General features: G+C 44.4%; 2 protein-coding genes across 3 annotated transcripts in view; one reads left to right on the forward strand and one right to left on the reverse strand.

The window, feature by feature from the left end:
- On the forward strand, window positions 1–15,675 carry LOC110537094 (torsin-4A). The gene is made up of 3 exons (XM_021622863.2): window positions 1–469; window positions 11,566–12,033; window positions 12,136–15,675. The coding sequence occupies exons 1-3, from the start codon at window positions 350–352 to the stop codon at window positions 12,988–12,990; spliced, it is 1,443 nt and encodes a 480-aa protein (XP_021478538.2). The 5' UTR covers window positions 1–349; the 3' UTR covers window positions 12,991–15,675.
- LOC110537096 (voltage-dependent anion-selective channel protein 2) overlaps window positions 13,766–20,767 on the reverse strand; it is a 19,403-nt gene continuing 12,401 nt past the window's right edge. For both annotated transcript variants that reach the window (XM_036937086.1, XM_036937085.1), the window contains 5 exons: window positions 18,024–18,229; window positions 17,614–17,835; window positions 17,162–17,312; window positions 17,001–17,058; window positions 13,766–16,890 (listed from right to left, as the gene is read on the reverse strand). In XM_036937086.1, coding sequence (XP_036792981.1) covers window positions 16,799–16,890; window positions 17,001–17,058; window positions 17,162–17,312; window positions 17,614–17,835; window positions 18,024–18,229 — 729 coding nt within the window. In that variant the 3' untranslated portion in view covers window positions 13,766–16,798. The remainder of the gene's footprint in view (window positions 16,891–17,000; window positions 17,059–17,161; window positions 17,313–17,613; window positions 17,836–18,023; window positions 18,230–20,767) is intronic.

Raw genomic sequence — 20,767 nt, forward strand, 5'->3', positions numbered from 1 at the left:
AAAGGGGTTATCCTATGTGGACAGCCAAAGAACCCTTTTGGAACATTTTTTATAAGAGCGCATGCCTGCTGGCTGGGAGTAAAAGTCTTTACTTAAGACTCATCTCTTCAGTGAGTCCAATGATTGAGCGTAGGGGCCCCTCGAGCACATTTCTCTTAGGGCCCCCAAAAGGCTTGATCCGGCCCTGATAGAGGATATGTAGAGCAGGAAAGGGGAAAGGGTAGGTGGAAGGACAGACAGAGAGAGAAAGAGGAAGGAGGAGACTGCAGAGGACATAAGCGAGAATGGGGAGGGTGAGATAGAATGATAGGAGTGGTTGTATAGCAGTCTTAGTCTAGCAACTCACTATATGCTGATGAAGTTCCAGAGAAGGACTTACTCTATTGTTCTCTCCCAACAAAAAGCTTGGTGCGAGCCTAGTGAAGACCTATCAGTCTATAGGAGGCTTGATATTACCTATACATTTGAGGTAAGCCAACTGATTACCCTGCATTTCTCTTTCTGTATACTGTTTTGATTCTTTTCCCGCTCCTATCTCTCTCTTCTTGCTTACACTGTTTTTTGGGTGACGTATTTGCAGCTGGGTCTCTAGTCCTACACAATCTCCCTCTCTTTCTCTCACTCTCAGGGTTAGAAAAGCTCACGTGTGTACCTAGCAGCTAGGACCATTCCAGGAAGGAAATGTAGTCAGCAGAGAGCAGTGGAGGTCTGAGAGAGAGGGGGATACAGAACTTTGAGAATGCAGCCAGGGAAAGACACCTGGAAAGGCTGTAGAATGTGTGGAATGCCGCCAGCCCCTCTCAGGACACAACATGTGAAGGAGGGGGTTAAGATGATATCAACTCACCTGGCTGCAGGACACACTAAGGTGTAGTTAGTCTAATTCTATTGCACTTGGTCAGAGAATGGCTGACACTAAGTGAGTAAGGTTTCCCAGCAGCAGAGCTAACATTAGTGCCAAGGTAAACAAGCTCGCCAGACTAGCTAGAAAGCAATTACTCTCAACATTCAGCCTTCGGTTCATCTCCAGTGGCATGTTTGATGTGGTTTTTTTAGCTCTGCGTGCCAGGCCGGCACACGGCCGGTGAGTGAGACTGGTGCCAAGGTAAATACTGGGGTATTACAGTGGTGTTACAGTAGGTTAGCTATATGTTTATGGGTTATCTTGTTTGTTTCACACTCTTTCGTGGGAGAAACCAGATTAAATAGTTAGCTGGGACTGTATGTGGCTGTGTGTTCTTTTCCTTAGGCAGTAGGCACAGATCTATGATCAGTTTACCCTCCCCAAATCCTGACCTGAACCATTAGAGGTGAAAACACAAAAATGAGCTCATTGACTATTGTTTACTGATAAGGTTTACGTTTACTGATAAGGTTTACGTTTACTGATAAGGTTTACGTTTACTGATAAGGTTTACGCTTCCCAGAGTTGGTGCCAGATGATTTTGGATCCTACACTGGGGATGTTGGCATGGGTCAGGACACTGACATTGGTCTGTCGATCCTCACACCTGATGTTTAGTATCTTATTATGACAGTTTTGTACACGTTTTACAGCCATAGAGAGGGTTGGGATTATGACAGCCCTGTACACGTTTTACAGCCGTAGAGATGGTTGAGATTATGACAGCTTTGTCCACGTTTTACAGCCGTAGAGATGGTTGGGATTATGACAGCCCTGTACACGTTTTACAGCCGTAGAGATGGTGGGGATTATGACAGCTTTGTACAGGTTTTACAGCCATAGAGGTGGTTGGGATTATGACAGCCATGTACACGTTTTACAGCCGTAGAGATGGTTGGGATTATGACAGCCCTGTACACGTTTTACAGCCGTAGAGATGGTTGAGATTATGACAGTTTTGTACACGTTTTACAGCCGTAGAGATGGTTGAGATTATGACAGTTTTGTACATGTTTTACAGCCGTAGAGATGGTTGGGATTATGACAGCCTTGTACATGTTTTACAGCCGTAGAGATGGTTGGGATTATGACAGTTTTGTACATGTTTTACAGCAGTAGAGATGGTTGGGATTATGACAGCCTTGTACATGTTTTACAGCCATAGAGATGGTTGGGATTATGACAGCCTTGTACACGTTTTACAGCCGTAGAGATGGTTGGGATTATGACAGCCTTGTACATGTTTTACAGCCATAGAGATGGTTGGGATTATGACAGCCTTGTACATGTTTTACAGCCATAGAGATGGTTGGGATTATGACAGTTTTGTACATGTTTTACAGCAGTAGAGATGGTTGGGATTATGACAGCCATGTACACGTTTTACAGCCGTAGAGATGGTTGGGATTATGACAGCCTTGTACATGTTTTACAGCTGTAGAGATGTTTGGGATTATGACAGCTTTGTACACGTTTTACAGCCGTAGAGATGGTTGGGATTATGACAGTTTTGTACATGTTTTACAGCAGTAGAGATGGTTGGGATTATGACAGCCATGTACACGTTTTACAGCCGTAGAGATGGTTGAGATTATGACAGCCTTGTACACGTTTTACAGCCGTAGAGATGGTTGGGATTATGACAGCCTTGTACATGTTTTACAGCCATAGAGATGGTTGGGATTATGACAGCCTTGTACATGTTTTACAGCCGTAGAGATGGTTGGGATTATGACAGTTTTGTACATGTTTTACAGCAGTAGAGATGGTTGGGATTATGACAGTTTTGTACACGTTTTACAGCCATAGAGATGGTTGGGATTATGACAGCTTTGTACACGTTTTACAGCCATAGAGATGGTTGGGATTATGACAGCTTTGTACACGTTTTACAGCTGTAGAGATGTTTGGGATTATGACAGCTTTGTACACGTTTTACAGCCATAGAGATGGTTGGGATTATGACAGCCCTGTACACGTTTTACAGGCGTTCGAGATGGTTGAGATTATGACAGCCCTGTACACGTTTTACAGCCATAGAGATGGTTGGGATTATGACAGCCCTGTACACGTTTTACAGGCGTTCGAGATGGTTGAGATTATGACAGCCCTCTACACGTTTTACAGCCATAGAGATGGTTGGGATTATGACAGCCCTGTACACGTTTTACAGGCGTTCGAGATGGTTGAGATTATGACAGCCCTTTACACGTTTTACAGCCGTAGAGATGGTTGAGATTATGACAGCCCTGTACACGTTTTACAGCCATAGAGATGGTTGGGATTATGACAGCCCTGTACACGTTTTACAGCCGTAGAGATGGTTGAGATTATGACAGCCCTGTACACGTTTTACAGGCGTTCGAGATGGTTGAGATTATGACAGCCCTTTACACGTTTTACAGCCGTAGAGATGGTTGAGATTATGACAGCCCTGTACACGTTTTACAGCCATAGAGATGTTTGGGATTATGACAGCCCTCTACACGTTTTACAGCCATAGAGATGGTTGGGATTATGACAGCCCTGTACACGTTTTACAGCCATAGAGATGTTTGGGATTATGACAGCCCTCTACACGTTTTACAGCCATAGAGATGGTTGGGATTATGACAGCCCTGTACACGTTTTACAGGCGTTCGAGATGGTTGAGATTATGACAGCCCTTTACACGTTTTACAGCCGTAGAGATGGTTGAGATTATGACAGCCCTCTACGCGTTTTACAGCCGTAGAGATGGTTGGGATTATGACAGCCCTGTACATGTTTTACAGCCGTAGAGATGGTTGAGATTATGACAGCCCTGTACACGTTTTACAGGCGTTCGAGATGGTTGAGATTATGACAGCCCTCTACGCGTTTTACAGCCGTAGAGATGGTTGGGATTATGACAGCCCTGTACACGTTTTACAGCCGTAGAGATGGTTGGGATTATGACAGTTTTGTACACGTTTTATAGCCGTAGAGATGGTTGAGATTATGACAGCCCTGTACACGTTTTACAGCCGTAGAGATGGTTGAGATTATGACAGCCCTGTACACGTTTTACAGCCGTAGAGATGGTTGGGATTATGACAGCCCTGTACACGTTTTACAGCCATAGAGAGGGTTGGGATTATGACAGCTTTGTACTCGTCCTGAGATCGTGGTTTTTGAATACCCATTAGTTTTCCAAAGGCTGTGCTTGTGCAGCCTATCGTGTGCTGTATTTCTTCCTTAGTGGTGACTCATTAGGCGAGATGGCTGCTGAGGTAGGCAAAGTGTTCCACGTTGTCAAGTGGTTCACATTCATCATAGGTCACTGTTGGATTTGGTGGTTTGGTTTATTTATGTTCAGGCTCTTGTATGTTTCAGAGGAGCTTTCGAGAGCAGTTTGGAGGTCTGCTTTGGAGTGTGTAACAATTGCACAGTCTTCGGCATATTGGAGGTCTTTGACTTTGGTAGTTCTCACAATGTTTTTTGCGCGAAGGCCGCAAAGATCGAAAAGGTTTCCTTTATTTATTACACAGTGAATCATTATGATGAGCAGTCTTGTGTGAGGGGTTGGAGTGCTGCAAGGAATAGGGAGAAGTTGGTGCCAGCACACATGCTTTATAAAATGTATTTTACAAGGACCAATCAATATTTCCATAAATGTGCCATGTGTATAGCTGTTTCATCAGTAGTAACTGAGTGACATTACATACAGTGTGAATGGCAACACAGAGGTGTCAGCGCTACTGTCAGAACATGACTAAATCCTGTCATTAACACTATCTAGAGTATCTGTTTGATATTGGAGTGGAGCATGACTAACATGGTGATAAGAGGCTGTTAATATCTTGGAAAGGCCATGATGTAATTGTAATCTGCCATCACTCACTCCCACCTGGGAAAGGTGTTTGATCATACACTCTAATCTGGGAACAAACAGGTGTGTCATGAATCATGTTTAAGTGATAATGCCCGAGAAGCCTGTGTTTGGAGGATATATTGGCACGGGTGTTGTTTCTCCTCGGGCCAGCAAACCTTGCCAATATATTCTCCAAACACCGGTATCGAGGGCATTATCAATTTTATAACATATTCAAATAATGATTTACATATTTTAATTAAACACGTTATTTTGGGTCTAAGGCACTGTATCGCAGTGTTGCGGCGTCACTACAGGGATTGAACCCAGGCTGTGTCACAACAAGCCTTGACCGGGAGTCCCATAGGGCAGCACACAATTGGCCCAGTGTCATCCGGGTTAGGGGAGGGTTTGGCTCATCGTGCTCTAGCGACACCTTTTGGTCAGGCCAGGTGCCTGCAGGCTGACACGATTGTCAGTTGAACGGTGTTTCCTCCCACACATTGGTGCAGCTCACTTCTGGGTTATGTGGGCGGGTGTTAAGAAGCGCGGCTTGGCTGGTCATGTTTCGGAGGACGCCTCTCCCGTGCCCGTTGTGGAGTTGCAGCGATGAGAAGATCGTAATCGCGAAATTGGGGAGAAAAAGGAGATCAAAAGTTATTTTGATGAATTTATTCATACTATTTCATCCTTCCACAAGATCTAGGGTTGCTACACAAGCCGGCTGGTTGCTCATTCGTTCGGTTGCCAGAGACGCGACCCAGTCCTTCAGTCTTTTTGTTCCGTATCTATGGACACGACCCAGTCGTCCGTTCTAAATGTTCCCTTGCCATACTGGCTGGCAACGTTCTTATCCCTTGCTTGCTAGCTAGTCAACTACAGCTAACTTACAGTCACATCAAAAAATCAGAATAACAGTAAAGTAGCTGCATTGCGTAAATTTAAGCTGTTTTCTAGTGACATTTATTTGGATACTTCCATGACAATGAGCAAATGATGCACAATTTCACCTGGCATAGAAAATGTGCTCTCTCGTCTGGACACTGTTGTTCAGAGGAGCAAGCCAACAACACAACTAACACAATCACTTCAAACTGAATATGGAAAGACTGCAAAATATCTGCACGCTTTACCTGTATGTCTAAAAGAAATGTGAGTTTATAAATTGCCTGGCTGGGCTGATGAGACAGTGGATTGCGCAGTCAGGTGGAACAGAGCAAATAGGCATTTTAAGGTCATAGATTTAGCTGATGGTAACTTGCGGGAATAGACACTGGCTGGAATATGCTTTTAACCAATCAACTTTCACATTAGATCCACACTTTGTATAAGAGCTTATACACACTGTAACTCCCCCCCCCCCCCCCCCTTTCTCTTTCTCTCCCCTCTCTCTGATGACTAGCAATGATGACTAACTCTAAGTGGACATACAAATCATCAAATCAAATTGTATTTGTCATATGCGCCGAATATAACAGGTAGACCTTACCGTGAAATGCTTACTTACAAGCTCTTAACCACCAATGCAGTTAAGAAAATAATATTTACTAAATAAAGTTGAAAAAAAGTAACACAATAAAATAACAATAACAAGGCTATATACAGGGGGTACCTGTGAATGTGCGGGGGTACAGGCTAGGTAATTGCGGTCGTATGTACAGCAGTGAAAAATAATCTATGCAAATAGTCCAGATAATTGGTTAATTGTTCAGCAGTGGCTCGGGGGTAGAAGCTGTTAAGGAGCCTTTTGGACCTAGACTTGGCGCTCCGGTACCGCTTGCTGTGCAGTAGCAGAGAGAATAGTCTATGACTAGGGTGGCTGGAGTCTTTGACCATTTTTGGGCCTTCCTCTGACACACTTCCCTTATTGTGCATTGTGTGATCCACTGTGGAAAAACCTGAACAAGAGGAAAACTTATGTGAGAGTGTTGTTCATTGACTACAGCTCTGCTTTCAACACAATAATGCCCTCCAGGCTCATCACTAAGCTTAGGGCCCTGGGTCTGAACCCGTCCCTGTACAACTGGGTCTCAGACTTCCTGATCGGCTGACCCAAGGTGGTGAGGGTAGGCTACAACACCTCCGCCACACTGATCCTCAACAGCGGGTAGAGCTCTGCTACCCGACCCGAGCCCGACGAGCCTTTAGGGCCGGGTAAGGACTGTTTTTTCATCAATAACTAGGGTACAGGCAGGGCTTGGGTGTCACTAAATTGATCACTAGTAGATTAAAAAACATGAGCTGGCGCACACCCAGAAAAACTAGCCTGTGTGGAGGTGCTGACCAACGGCGAACAAACTACCAAAACAAAGAAAGTCACACACTCCATGTATAAACACCCAGCAACCTAATGGGTACAATTAAAAATCAACCAAAAAATGCACATCTCTTCAAGGAACCCCCACTGGTGGTCTATAAGCGTGGTCGCAATACTGGAGATAGTTTGGTGAGATCTGACCTGCCCCCTGAGCCCACTCAGACACTCTTGGAGATAGTTTGGTGAGATCTGACCTGCCCCCTGAGCCCACTCAGACACTCTTGGAGATAGTTTGGTGAGATCTGACCTGCCCCCTGAGCCCACTCAGACACTCTTGGAGATAGTTTGGTGAGATCTGACCTGCCCCCTGAGCCCACTCAGATACTCTTGACACCTATCCCAAATGGGAACTACAAATGTGGCTCATGCGCACAGTGTAATAGCACTATAAAAACATCTTTCTTCATACATTCATATACAGCTTGAAATATCTCTGTTAGGGGTATCATCTCATGCAAGACCAAGGGAGTAATCTATCTCATCACCTGTTCATGTGGAAAAGCCCACGTAAGACAAACGAAAAGACAATTAAAACAATGCATAGCTGAACACCGCAGCTCAATCAGGTGTAACGACATTGATTATCCAGTAGCAGGTCACTTTGTTGAAGCTAACCATCCAATCCCCTCCCTCAAATACACAGGCTTTGAGCATGTTGCTCTACCAAGGAGAGGAGGTAACATCGAGATCCTACTACTACAAAGGGAGGCTTACTGGATATCTAATAACATTGACCACTAGTTGCCTGAATGTTGACTTTGATCTCAGGCCCTTCTTATGAACATATTTTTCCTTTATGAACAAGTCTTATAAATGTATATATTATTTCTATAGCTTATTAGCGTACAACTAATATGTTCCCCCTGTTGATGATGCTCATTATACGTTAAGGTTGAACCAAAAGATTACATGTAACAAATATGAAATTATGTGAAATTTAATTAAACAATAATGCATGTTGATGCTAATATGATGTACAATATTCCATTATATTTCTATATGATAGCAATAGTGTAATATATTTAATATGCCATATAATATTTTTTAACAGTTTAACTAATTCATTCTAATTAACTTAATCATCATGAAACACCCCTCACTATTGTCATTGGTTGCACTAATTGCACTGTTTGTCTACATAACCTGGTTCAAGTATTCATGACATTACCCTGAGGAAGACACAGTGATGCCCAAACGTTGGTAAATACCCATTAGGTTGCTGGGGGTTAATACATGGAGTGTGCGACTTTCTTTGTTTTGGTAGTTACTAAATTGATCAGGAACATTTTGAAGCTGAGCCATTTGCTCGTGCTCTGCTGCACAACACAGTCATATCTGACTAAGATTATAACATGGTGTCAGAAGTGCTTCAACTTCGTCATTTAAAACAGGATAGATTATTTCACAGAAAACAGTAATAATGTTCCTTGAGTTTTGTCAGTTTTCAGTGACAAAGTAGCTAACAGCTAACTGCTCTTTAATTTCTCTTCATTGAGCAGAGCAGCCCAAGCAGAGCAGTTGCTATGGATACTCACAGACTCAAAGCTGCCATGAGCAGAGTGCATGCAGAGCGAGATGTGCGCAGGGAGTGAATGACAGACAGAGAGGAGCAGCTAATGGATTTACTAACGTCGTGGGCATGTGTTGGGCTTGGGTTTAAAATTCATTCCTGTGCAGGACTCTAACACGGGGGCCCCCAAGGGGTGTGTGCTCAGCCCCCTCCTGTACTCTATGTTCACCTATGACTGCTTGGCTATGTATGACTCCAACTCATTCATCAAGATAGCTGACGACATGACAGCCTGTTTACCAGCAATGATGACATAGCCGACAGGGAGGAGGTGAGGACCCTGGCAGAGTGGTGCCAGAAAAATAATCTCTCCCTCAACTTTAAAAAAAACGAAGGAGTTTATCGTAGACTACATGAGACAGAAGAAGGAGCAAGCCCCCATCCACATCGACGGGGCTGCAGTGGAGAGGGTCAAAAGCTTCAAGTTCCTTGGCGTGCACATCACTGAGGACCTAAAATGGTCCCTCCACACCGACACCGTGGTGAAGAAGGCACAACAGCATCTTTACAACATCAGGCGGGTGAAGAAATACGGCATGGCCCCTAAGACCCTCACTAACTTCTACAGATGCACCATTGAGAACATGCTGTCTAGCAACTGCACCGCCCTCAACCGGCTCTACAGAGGGTGGTGCGGTCAACCCAACGCATCACCAGGGGAACGCTGCCTGCCATCCAGGACATTTACAGCACTCAGTGTCAAAAGAGGGCCAGGAAGATCATCAAGGACCTCAGCCACCTGAGCCATGGTTTGTTCACTCTGCTACCATCCAGCACACAGAGACGGTACAGGTGCATCAAAGCGGGGACCGAGAGACTGAAAAACAGCCTCTATCTCCAGCCATCACCCCATCTCCAGTAGTAAGACTCACTCACACAAAACACATACACACACAGACAACGCTGCTGTCCCATGTATATAGAGACATTAAACACTGGACACTTCCTGTTTCTTTTATACTGCTTTTCACACTGTGTATTCATATACTGGATTCTTGACATCGCTCATTGTAATATATCTACTGCCATCTACTTTTTACTATATATTTTTGTTGTGTATACTGTTGGATTCTGGGGTGAACTTTGAACATTGTTATACTCAGAGAATATGAACATTAGTTACACAAGAGACATGAGGGGTGCCATAATGAGGGGCTGAGTGCAGGGAAAACAATCATTTGTGACAGTACTGATAAGGGGAGAAACCGTTGAAGGCTCATATCACTTAGTTCCCTGCTTAGCAGGAAGGATGCAACGTTTAGAGATGAGGAGACTCCACCCAAAGTGGGGTATGAATACCACCACAAGGGAAGCCATGTCTGTGTCTGAATTACAGCTGTGTCGACCCTTTGGGAAGAATTCAACTTGGTTAAAGCTTCTCTAGTGTCCGTGAGTTATTTACTCTGAAAAATTAGAACCTAATAATACGCATAGATTGCATTTGTATTACTGATACAGTGTTATTTGGGTTGTAATTGGGTTAGTTCCTGTAATTAGCTGTAAGACCTTGATCAGACTTTGTAAATAAATGCACTATAATGATAACATACCGGTACAGGCTAGTACTATTTTGTGTCATTGCGGCAAAGAATGGACTTCATCAGCCACAGTGATGCACACCTGGTAGAGAACCTCCATAGGCCCCCAAGCATCGTCTCCCGCGACACAGGCCAAGCATCGTCTCCCGTAACACAGGCCAAGCATCGTCTCCCGTGACACAGGCCAAGCATCGTCTCCCGTGACACAGGCCAAGCATCGTCTCCCGTAACACAGGCCAAGCATCGTCTCCCGTGACACAGGCCAAGCATCGTCTCCCGTGGCACAGGCCAAGCATCGTCTCCCGTAACACAGGCCAAGCATCGTCTCCCGCGACACAGGCCAAGCATCGTCTCCCGTAACACAGGCCAAGCATCGTCTCCCGTGACAGACCAAGCATCGTCTCCCGTGACAGACCAAGCATCGTCTCCCGTGACAGACCAAGCATCGTCTCCCGTGACAGACCAAGCATCGTCTCCCGTGACACAGGCCAAGCATCGTCTCCCGTGACACAGGCCAAGCATCGTCTCCCGTGACACAGGCCAAGCATCGTCTCCCGTGACGTAGTGTTTTGTGTTTAAAAACTGTGCTGAAATAACTGTGTTAATTCATTTCATACCACACAGAACTCTTGTCGCAACCACAAGGCATGATCAACAGCTTCACTTGTATTCCTGTAATCATTATCTGTCAATCAGGGGAGAAGATGCTCTGATTCCTTTGTAGGTCAATTGAAATGTATTGAGTCAAACGTTACATGAACTGAGTTCTCACAGTCTGGTATGTCTCAGTATCTGACCCTTTATCTGACTAGGGGAAATGGCTGAGGGTAGTCTTAACCACACACACACCAAGTCTGATTACATATAATGACTGTTTGAGCAGCAATGAAAGGATTACGCAACTAAGTGCAATGTCACAACTTGAACTGAAAAGGATATTTGTCAAAGATATTTACACAATTACATTCCCAGGTCACGTTATCAGGTACTATGCAATGCTGACATATTTGACTAACATTGTGTATTATTGGATATTTCCCACCTGTCTATCTGTTCAGTGACAGGCAGTTAGTTTAGCAAGTCGAGTTTAAGAAGGAAGTTGCAGCAGACAAGCTGTTACCCTCTGGGTTTCCATTTAAACTTTACCACCACAGTAAATCATAACCTCGGCTAAACATTAGCATTCACATATAGCATGTTTAATAATAATATATGAATAATAATAATAAATCATATTATAACCTATGCATCTAAGAGAAGATAATCAATCATTAACATTCATTCTTGCTTAGTAGAACATATTTTTCTTTCTCTTGAGGAAAAAAAACAACAGATTGTGATCCTGACTATAATTCAATAAATAACCCCTCTACTCCTCTCTCGACCTCTCTTTTCCTCCTTCAGATGGGCGACCAGGATGTTTATGACAGAATGTTTGGGTCCCAGATAGACGGAGAGATGGACGAAGAGAAAGATGAAGAAGGAGAAAGTGAAACGAGGGGGTCAGGGAAAGGCGCTCAGAGTTTCTGCCAGTTCTCGTCCTCTCTGCGTACTGTGGTTCGCATCAAACAGAAGTACCAGGCTATGAAGAAACAACGGCTGGAGTTGGCCGGGCTGGGGGGAGGAGGGCTAGTGTTAGGGGCTGGTCTCCACACTGGTGCCCCTGTTCGCAGCAGCCCCAAAATCTTCACCTTCGAGACCCCCTCCAGCTCCCCCTCTGCCTTATCGTCGCTCTTCCTAAAGATGAAGAAGAAGAAGAAGTCGCGGCGGGTCATGTTCCCCAGTGGAGGGGGGCGCAAGGCCCCCGTCGTACAGGAACACAGCCGAGCAAAGATCTGCCTCTTCCTCCTCTGCACCATCCTCTTCTTCCAGGTAATGAGTGAATGTGTGTGTGTGTGGTTCATCTTCGTCATCCTCTTTGCCTGTGTTTGTCTCATTCTGTACTTTCTAACCTCCCTCCCTCCTTCACTCCAGGTGTATAATGCCATAGAGAACCTTGATGACCACGTCCTGAAGTATGACCTGGGGGGATTAGAGAAGACTCTGTGTAGGGAGGTGTTTGGTCAGCAGGGAGCGATGGATGCTCTGTTAGCCCAGCTCAGAGACTACCTCTCTACCTACGTCCACAGTAAACCCCTGGTCCTCTCCTTACACGGACCCAGTGGCGTGGGGAAGAGCCATGTAGGGCGACTCCTGGCTAGCCACTTCCGCTCGGTGGTAGGCGCGCCCCTGGTTCTACAGTACTTTGTGTTGCACCACTGCCCCCTGGAGGACGAAGCCTGGCGCTGCGCCCGAGCCCTGTCGATCTTAGTGTCAGAGACAGTGCTGAGAGCAGAGGAGGAGGAGAAAATTCCTCTTTTCATCTTTGACGAAGCAGAGCACCTTTACCCAGAGCTTCTTGATGCATTGAGTGACTTGGTCCGCTCAAACCGCTCCAACGAATACCTGAACGCAGTCTACCTGTTCCTGAGCAACCAAGGACACACCCACATCACCATGCACCTGCTGTACAACTCCTCCAGCGACTCCATGATGACCGCATCTGGACACCACGGCAAACTCGTCAAGGAGCTGAATCCGTTGTTGCGCAACACTCTGGTGAAGCTCCACCCACTGTGGGCAGAAGCTGAACTCTTACCAATGACCCTGCTGGAGAAAGGTCACGTGATGGAGTGCTTCCTGGATGAGATGACAAGGGAGGGGTTCTACCCGGACCGTACCAACGTTGAGAGGCTGGCGGGGGAGATTGAGTACTACCCTGTGGTAGGGGGCCACGTGTATGCCCGGACAGGTTGTAAACAGGTGGTTGCTAGGGTCAACCTGCTATGAGAGACTTAGAACTGCAGGGAAATGTTGTGATTAGATGAGATGTCTACTGAGAAAAGACAGTTCTGGTCCATATCCTTTTGGTGTTTCTTATGATCCACCAAGCAAACATTACCAACGTTACAAGCCAGAACCCATCCTTGAAAAACATTTTAAAATAAAAAGGTGTGTGTCTGAGAATGAGGAGTATCTCCATGACGGCTAATCATGTCCGATAATCATGTTTTCTACGTTCTGTAACAACCTCCCAAACAAGACCCTTGATTACTGGACGAATAGATAATTACCATTTTGGTATGAGAGGGAAAAGAGAGAGGTGAGGTTGGGATAATATCCAGAGTGAAGTCACAATCAGATGTTATGGTGAGACACGGCTGTGCCCTTCTCCCACGATGCTGTTAGTCAAAATACTGACGGTAATAGACAGACCCACTCCTGATAGAGGACGAGAGAAGTGATTGGACCAAATTAGTCTGGCTGTGGCATTGACAACAGCAGATCAGGAAAATGTGATGCAGTATTTGATGCATTTTGTTAACACAAATAATGTATTGATTAAACTATCATCCTGTCTAAATGATTAGTCTGTCTGGTCAACAGTGACCAAGGGTTTGGGACAGACTGCAGAAGCAGCTTTCTCTGGAACCCCCACAATTAGAAATTCAAAATACATATGGAAACTATTACAACTGAACCAAATACTGAAATTATCACTACTACTATCACTACTTCTCACTTCAGTGTTAACGGACAATGAGAAACAAAAGACATGATCAAGTCAATGTGTTTATTAGAATTCCATTACTTGAAGTTGGAAAAAATGTGGTACTGTGTCTAAACACACAAAATCAAAGTGATTCACAATTATGTCAACAAATGGAAAGAAAACAAAGATAAATGGATAACTGGTTTATGACTTGGTGAAGGAAACAGTTGAGTTCCACACAACAGCCTGTGACATGATCCCTTCAAGTGTTTTCTGACTGTAGGAGTGGTGAAACTAAGAGGAGAATATGTATACCATGTACAGAGAGTGGGAATGACAGGGAGTGTTGATTAGCTTCCAATGGGACCGATGGCAGCCAGGAAGGGGTGTCGGTCCAAAGTAGCATGAGCAACAACAACATTCTAGAATGGCACCAAGACACACATTTTAGAACAGACTAAATAAATCCCTGAACAGAAATTCTAACTCATGAGTCGCTCAAAATACTCTCAAATAGCTCCATGTCCACGTCCCTCTTCACGTGACCACAGATCTTAACTAGATAGATGAAAGCAACACTGTAGAAATGCCACCTATTCTAACCTACTGGAAGATTCCACCATATTATTTTCACCTACCAGCTGGTATATACAGAAGTGTGGCAAGTTTCAAAGGAGAGGAAAATATGAGTGTTTCAAAGGAGAGGAAAATATGAGTGTTTCAAAGGAGAGGAAAATATGAGTGTTTCAAAGGAGAGGAAAATATGAGTGTTTCAAAGGAGAGGAAAATATGAGTGTTTCAAAGGAGAGGAAAATATGAGTGTTTCAAAGGAGAGGAAAATATGAGTGTTTCAAAGGAGAGGAAAATATGAGTGTTTCAAAGGAGAGGAAAATATGAGTGTTTCAAAGGAGAGGAAAATATGAGTGTTTCAAAGGAGAGGAAAATATGAGTGTTTCAAAGGAGAGGAAAATATGAGTGTTTCAAAGGAGAGGAAAATATGAGTGTTTCAAAGGAGAGGAAAATATGAGTGTTTCAAAGGAGAGGAAAATATGAGTGTTTCAAAGGAGAGGAAAATATGAGTGTTTCAAAGGAGAGGAAAATATGAGTGTTTCAAAGGAGAGGAAAATATGAGTGTTTCAAAGGAGAGGAAAATATGAGTGTTTCAAAGGAGAGGAAAATATGAGTGTTTCAAAGGAGAGGAAAATATGAGTGTTTCAAAGGAGAGGAAAATATGAGTGTTTCAAAGGAGAGGAAAATATGAGTGTTTCAAAGGAGAGGAAAATATGAGTGTTTCAAAGGAGAGGAAAATATGAGTGTTTCAAAGGAGAGGAAAATATGAGTGTTTCAAAGGAGAGGAAAATATGAGTGTTTCAAAGGAGAGGAAAATATGAGTGTTTCAAAGGAGAGGAAAATATGAGTGTTTCAAAGGAGAGGAAAATATGAGTGTTTCAAAGGAGAGGAAAATATGAGTGTTTCAAAGGAGAGGAAAATATGAGTGTTTCAAAGGAGAGGAAAATATGAGTGTTTCAAAGGAGAGGAAAATATGAGTGTTTCAAAGGAGAGGAAAATATGAGTGTTTCAAAGGAGAGGAAAATATGAGTGTTTCAAAGGAGAGGAAAATATGAGTGTTTCAAAGGAGAGGAAAATATGAGTGTTTCAAAGGAGAGGAAAATATGAGTGTTTCAAAGGAGAGGAAAATATGAGTGTTTCAAAGGAGAGGAAAATATGAGTGTTTCAAAGGAGAGGAAAATATGAGTGTTTCAAAGGAGAGGAAAATATGAGTGTTTCAAAGGAGAGGAAAATATGAGTGTTTCAAAGGAGAGGAAAATATGAGTGTTTCAAAGGAGAGGAAAATATGAGTGTTTCAAAGGAGAGGAAAATATGAGTGTTTCAAAGGAGAGGAAAATATGAGTGTTTCAAAGGAGAGGAAAATATTTGAGTGTTTCAAAGGAGAGGAAAATATTTGAGTGTTTCAAAGGAGAGGAAAATATTTGAGTGTTTCGGGACACATGTAGAACTGCATTCAGCGGACGATACTCCTGACAGGTCCTTCGCTAAAATCTTACTGAAACTCTCCTGCAGACGCCCCTATTGTTCAGTGGTTACAGTAACAGCAGATGGTAGCAGTGGTCAAATGGTGGATTCATTCTCAAGGTTGGACTCAATTAAAATCTCACTTCAGTCAAATGAGGAATTAAAACATAAATTGTCTGAAATGAGATGAGTTCTTACGCCAACCCTGTTTCTTGTGGCTTTAACCGGTCTCTTTCCACCCACCCAGCCCGACCAAAACCAACAACGGTTTACATCCGTGATATGAAAACATACAATTGAGTCGTACATAATGTCCAACATCACTAAAACATCATATGATCACACCTAGTTTAACTGATACCATGGTCCACGACTGACAACATCACAACCAAAATACAACATTTGATACTCAAACCAATACAAAAGAAACAGACAGACGGAGCACTTTTTTTTTTACCAAGGGAACACTAGACTTCAAATGCATGAGGCTTCCATTCTTACCAAGCCTTCCGTTCTACCCCAGATATTCATTCAGACATGTTTACAATGAAAGACGAAGGGGAATATATACACGTACATAAGCTACAAGTTTCCCAAGGACTACTCCCCTAAACCCCTACTGAGAGGTGACTCTTCAGTTACCAGTCAGATGACAAAACTCCCCTGCGCTTCTGTACAACGTCAGTTAAAGGGGAGGTATCCATCTTATGTGCCTGCCTTTCCCCTCTAAGACTGAAACACTTTCTTTAAAACAAGATGAACGGTAGTGGTAGCTAACTATCTAAACCAAAGGACTAGAATATATAATGGCCATGACATTACAGAATGTCTCTCAGAATTCATTCAGGTTATTTAGCTACTTCAGTCATGACGGACATGGCTGCCACGGGTTTGACTATTCCTGCCTAAACACTTAGTGTGTGTGTGTGTGTGAGAGACAGAGGTGTAGGAATGGAGAGGCTACATGAAGATGGTTTTGGATAAGGGCTGTGGTAGGATTTGCATGTGGTTGGGAATGGAGGTGTGATTGGTTCTGAGCTCTTCTCTTGGTTGGTGGGTTTTGTTCCTGCTTTATGCCTCCAGCTCGAAGCCCAGGCCAACCTTGTGACCGCCGGTGTTGAAGTTCTTCCCATCGATCAGGGCTGACAGAGTCACCTTCACACCTACACGCACAGAGGAGAATAATATTACTGGAGGTGTTAAACACTACAGCTAGACCTAACACGACGGTTGTGCTTAGATCATAACCTTCTCTGTTGTGATTGTTACTCACCTGGCCTGAGGCTCTGGGTGTAACCGACTCCAATCAGGCTGGCGTTATTCACTTTGGCCTGCAGGGGGAGACAGAGACAGCCAGAGAATGTGTGTTAGTCTGTAAAGCTGGCTGAAGTCCCGCCAGGGTAAAGCGTGTAAATGGAAGTGTGTGTTACTCACAGACAGGGAAGCATCTTTGTCTAGAGCGTATTTGGCTGCGATGCCAAAGCGTGTGTTGTTGCTGCCGGCCGTCCAGGCCAGAGTGACTGCCGTCTCCAGCTGGTCATCCACTTTCTGGTAGATAGAACCCCCAAATTCAGTCCCATCGTTACTGAGAGAGGAGAGAGAGAGCAGTTAACAGACATGCCCAAATCAACCCCTAGTTCATACTCCTAGACACCTTCTGGTGGGTGGAACCCTCTTAATTATGTTCCGTCATTACTGAAAGAGAGGGAAGGTAACACAGAAACTCCTTCCTACTCTAACCTCCATACCATTACTGCTGAGAGACACGGGGCAACTGCAGCCACGGTTCCCAAACTTTACCATCTAACACATTCCACATTTCTGATGACTCACTCAAAAACAAAACCAGTGTTTCTGGGCAAGATCCACTGCATTGAGATACTCACACGTTGGTGTGGAGCTGGAAGTCTCCAGCCTTGTATCCCAGGGCGAAGTTGTTCTGGGCCAGTTTGGACTTGGCCGTGTCAAAGGCCATCTGGTACCCGGCCAGCCAGCCCTCATAGCCCACCACGGCTGCTGCGTGGATGATGGGACCCTCGAAGTCGACGTCACAGCCCACATTAAGGAATTCACGCTTGTAGCCAGTCTTCAGCTTGCCACTCTTCTTACTGAGGACAGATGGAGAGGAGACAGGAAAATTAGACACCCAACAAATAACCTTTCATATCTGATCCTTCACACTCCAAAAAAAGAAAGGCGATAACATATTTCATTAATAAATCCTAAATCATTTCATATTTTTTTGTCAAAAGGAATAACGTGGTATGTCATTAACAGTTTGATGTCCCTCTCTCACCCAGTGTTTGGTACGAAGGATGTGTCCAGAGCCAGCTTGAGACCTTGAGCCAGCTGGTCCTCCACAGTGACCTCTGTAGCCAGAGTGTTGTCGGTGTTCCACTTCTGGTTGAAGCTCAGGCCCAGCTCCTTCATCTTGTACTTTGTCTCCAGGTTACCAGCTGCCTTCCCTGTGTCTGTGTTACTGGAACCTGATGTGTTGAACTCCTGATGGGGAGAGAAGAGAGAGTGAGAAAAAGAGGAAAATGTATGAGGCAAGAGATGGTAGAGAGAGAGTTGGTCAAATAGTTTAAAGTGAGTGAGTGAGATCTAGAAAAGCAGATTTTTGAAAAGGGAAGTTTTTTGCTTACAGCAAAAGAGGACACCCTGTATGATTAATGAACTATGTAAGGAGAAACACAGAAAACAGATTACAGGTAATAGAGCATGAAAAGGTTCACCAGGAAAATAAAGGTCAAGAAAGTGAGGGATGCAAGGTAAGGAGGGTGGATAGGTGGGTGGGAGGAAGTATAGACAGAAACACTATATATATATACATAAAAGTATGTGGATACCCTTTCAAATGAGTGGATTCGGCCATTTCAGACACAGCAGTTGCATCCCTCACTTCGAGCACACAGACATGCAATCTCCATAGACAAAAATTGTCAAGATAATTACCTTACTGAAGAGCTCAGTTACTTTCAACATGGCATCATCATAGGATGCCACCTTTCCAACAAGTCAGTTTGTCAGATTACTGCCCTAATAGAGCTGCCCCGGTCAAATAAGTGCTGTTAATGTGAGGTGGAAACATCTATGCGCAACAACAGCTCAGCCGCGAAGTGGTAGGCCACACAAGCTCACAGAACAGGACCGCAGAGTGCTGAAGAGCGTAGAACGCAACAATAGTGTGTCCTCGGTTGCAACACTCACTACAGAGTTCCAAACTGCCTCTGGAAGCAACAGCAGCACAAGAACTGTTCGTCGAGAGCATCATGAAACGGGTTTCCATGGCCGAGCAGCCGCACACAAGCCTAAGATCACCATGCCCAATGACAAGCATCGTCTGGAGTCTCTCCCCCCCCCCAGTCACTGGCAGCAGAGAACTGGAAGGAAAGGCGGCCAAAGGGGGTGTTGGCTTTGGGGATGACCAGTGAGATACACCTGCTGGAGCACGTGCTACGGGTGGGTGTTGTTATCGTGACCAGTGAGCTGAGATAAGGCGGGGCTTTACCTAGCATAGACTTGTAGATCACCTGGAGCCAGTGGGTCTGGCGACGAATATGTTGCAAGGACCAGCCGACTAGAGCATACAGGTCGCAGTGGTGGGTGGTATAAGGCACGTCGGGAACAAAACGGATGGCACTGAAAGACTACATCCAGTTTGCTGAGTAGAGTATTGGAAGCTATTTGTAGATGACATCGACAAAGTAGAGTATTTACTAGGGTAAGTTTGGCGGCTTTATTTGCTAAATAGAACGCCAATTCTAGATTTGATTTTGGAATGGAGATGTTTGATATGAGTCTGGAAGGAGAGTTTCCAGTCTAGCCAGACACCTAGGTATTTGGAGTTGTCCACGTATTCTAGGTCAGAACCGTCCAGAGTAGTGATGCTAGTCGTGCGGGCAGCGAACGGATGAAAAGCATGCATTTGGTTTTGCTAGCGTTTAAGAGCAGTTGGAGGCCACGGAAGGAGTGTTGTATGGCATTGAAGCTCGTTTGGAGGTTAGTTAACACAGTGTCCAAAGAAGGGCCAGATGTATACATAATGGTGTCATCTGTGTAGAGGTGGATCAGGGAATCACAATCAGCAAGAGCGACATTGTTGATATATACAGAGAAAATAGTTGGCCCGAGAATTAAACCCTGTGGTACCCCCATAGAGACTGCCAGAGGTCCGGACAACAGGCCCTCCGATTTGACACACTGAACTCTGTATGCGAAGTAGTTGGTGAACCAGGCAAGGCAGTCATTTGAGAAACCAAGGCTATCGAGTATGCCTATAAGAATATGGTGATTGACAGAGTCGAAGGCCTCGGCCAGGTCGATGAAGACGGCTGCACAGTACTGTTTTCTATCGATGGCGGTTATGATATCGTTTACTACCTTGAGTGTGGCTGAGGTGCACCCATGACCAGTTTGGAAACCGGATTGCACAGCGGAGAAGGTACAGTATATCCATTTATTGGATATTTCAAACTTTTTTAACAAATCAAAAACTGAAAAATTGGGCGTGCAAAATTATTCAGCCCCTTTACTTTCAGTGCAGCAAACTCTCTCCAGAAGTTCAGTGAGGATCTCTGAAGGATCCAATGTTGACCTAAATGACTAATGATGATAAATACAATCCACCTGTGTGTAATCAAGTCTCCGTATAAATGCACCTGCACTGTGATAGTCTCAGAGGTCCGTTAAAAGTGCAGAGAGCATCATGAAGAACAAGGAACACACCAGGCAGGTCCGAGATACTGTTGTGAAGAAGTTTAAAGCCGGATTTGGATACAAAAAGATTTCCCAAGCTTTAAACATCCCAAGGAGCACTGTGCAAGCGATAATATTGAAATGGAAGGAGTATCAGACCACTGCAAATCTACCAAGACCTGGCCGTCCCTCTAAACTTTCAGCTCATACAAGGAGAAGACTGATCAGAGATGCAGCCAAGAGGCCCATGATCACTCTGGATGAACTGCAGAGATCTACAGCTGAGGTGGGAGACTCTGTCCATAGGACAACAATCAGTCGTATATTGCACAAATCTGGCCT

This window comes from Oncorhynchus mykiss, chromosome 12 (assembly GCF_013265735.2).
Source record: "Oncorhynchus mykiss isolate Arlee chromosome 12, USDA_OmykA_1.1, whole genome shotgun sequence".
Classification (NCBI taxonomy): domain Eukaryota; kingdom Metazoa; phylum Chordata; class Actinopteri; order Salmoniformes; family Salmonidae; genus Oncorhynchus; species Oncorhynchus mykiss.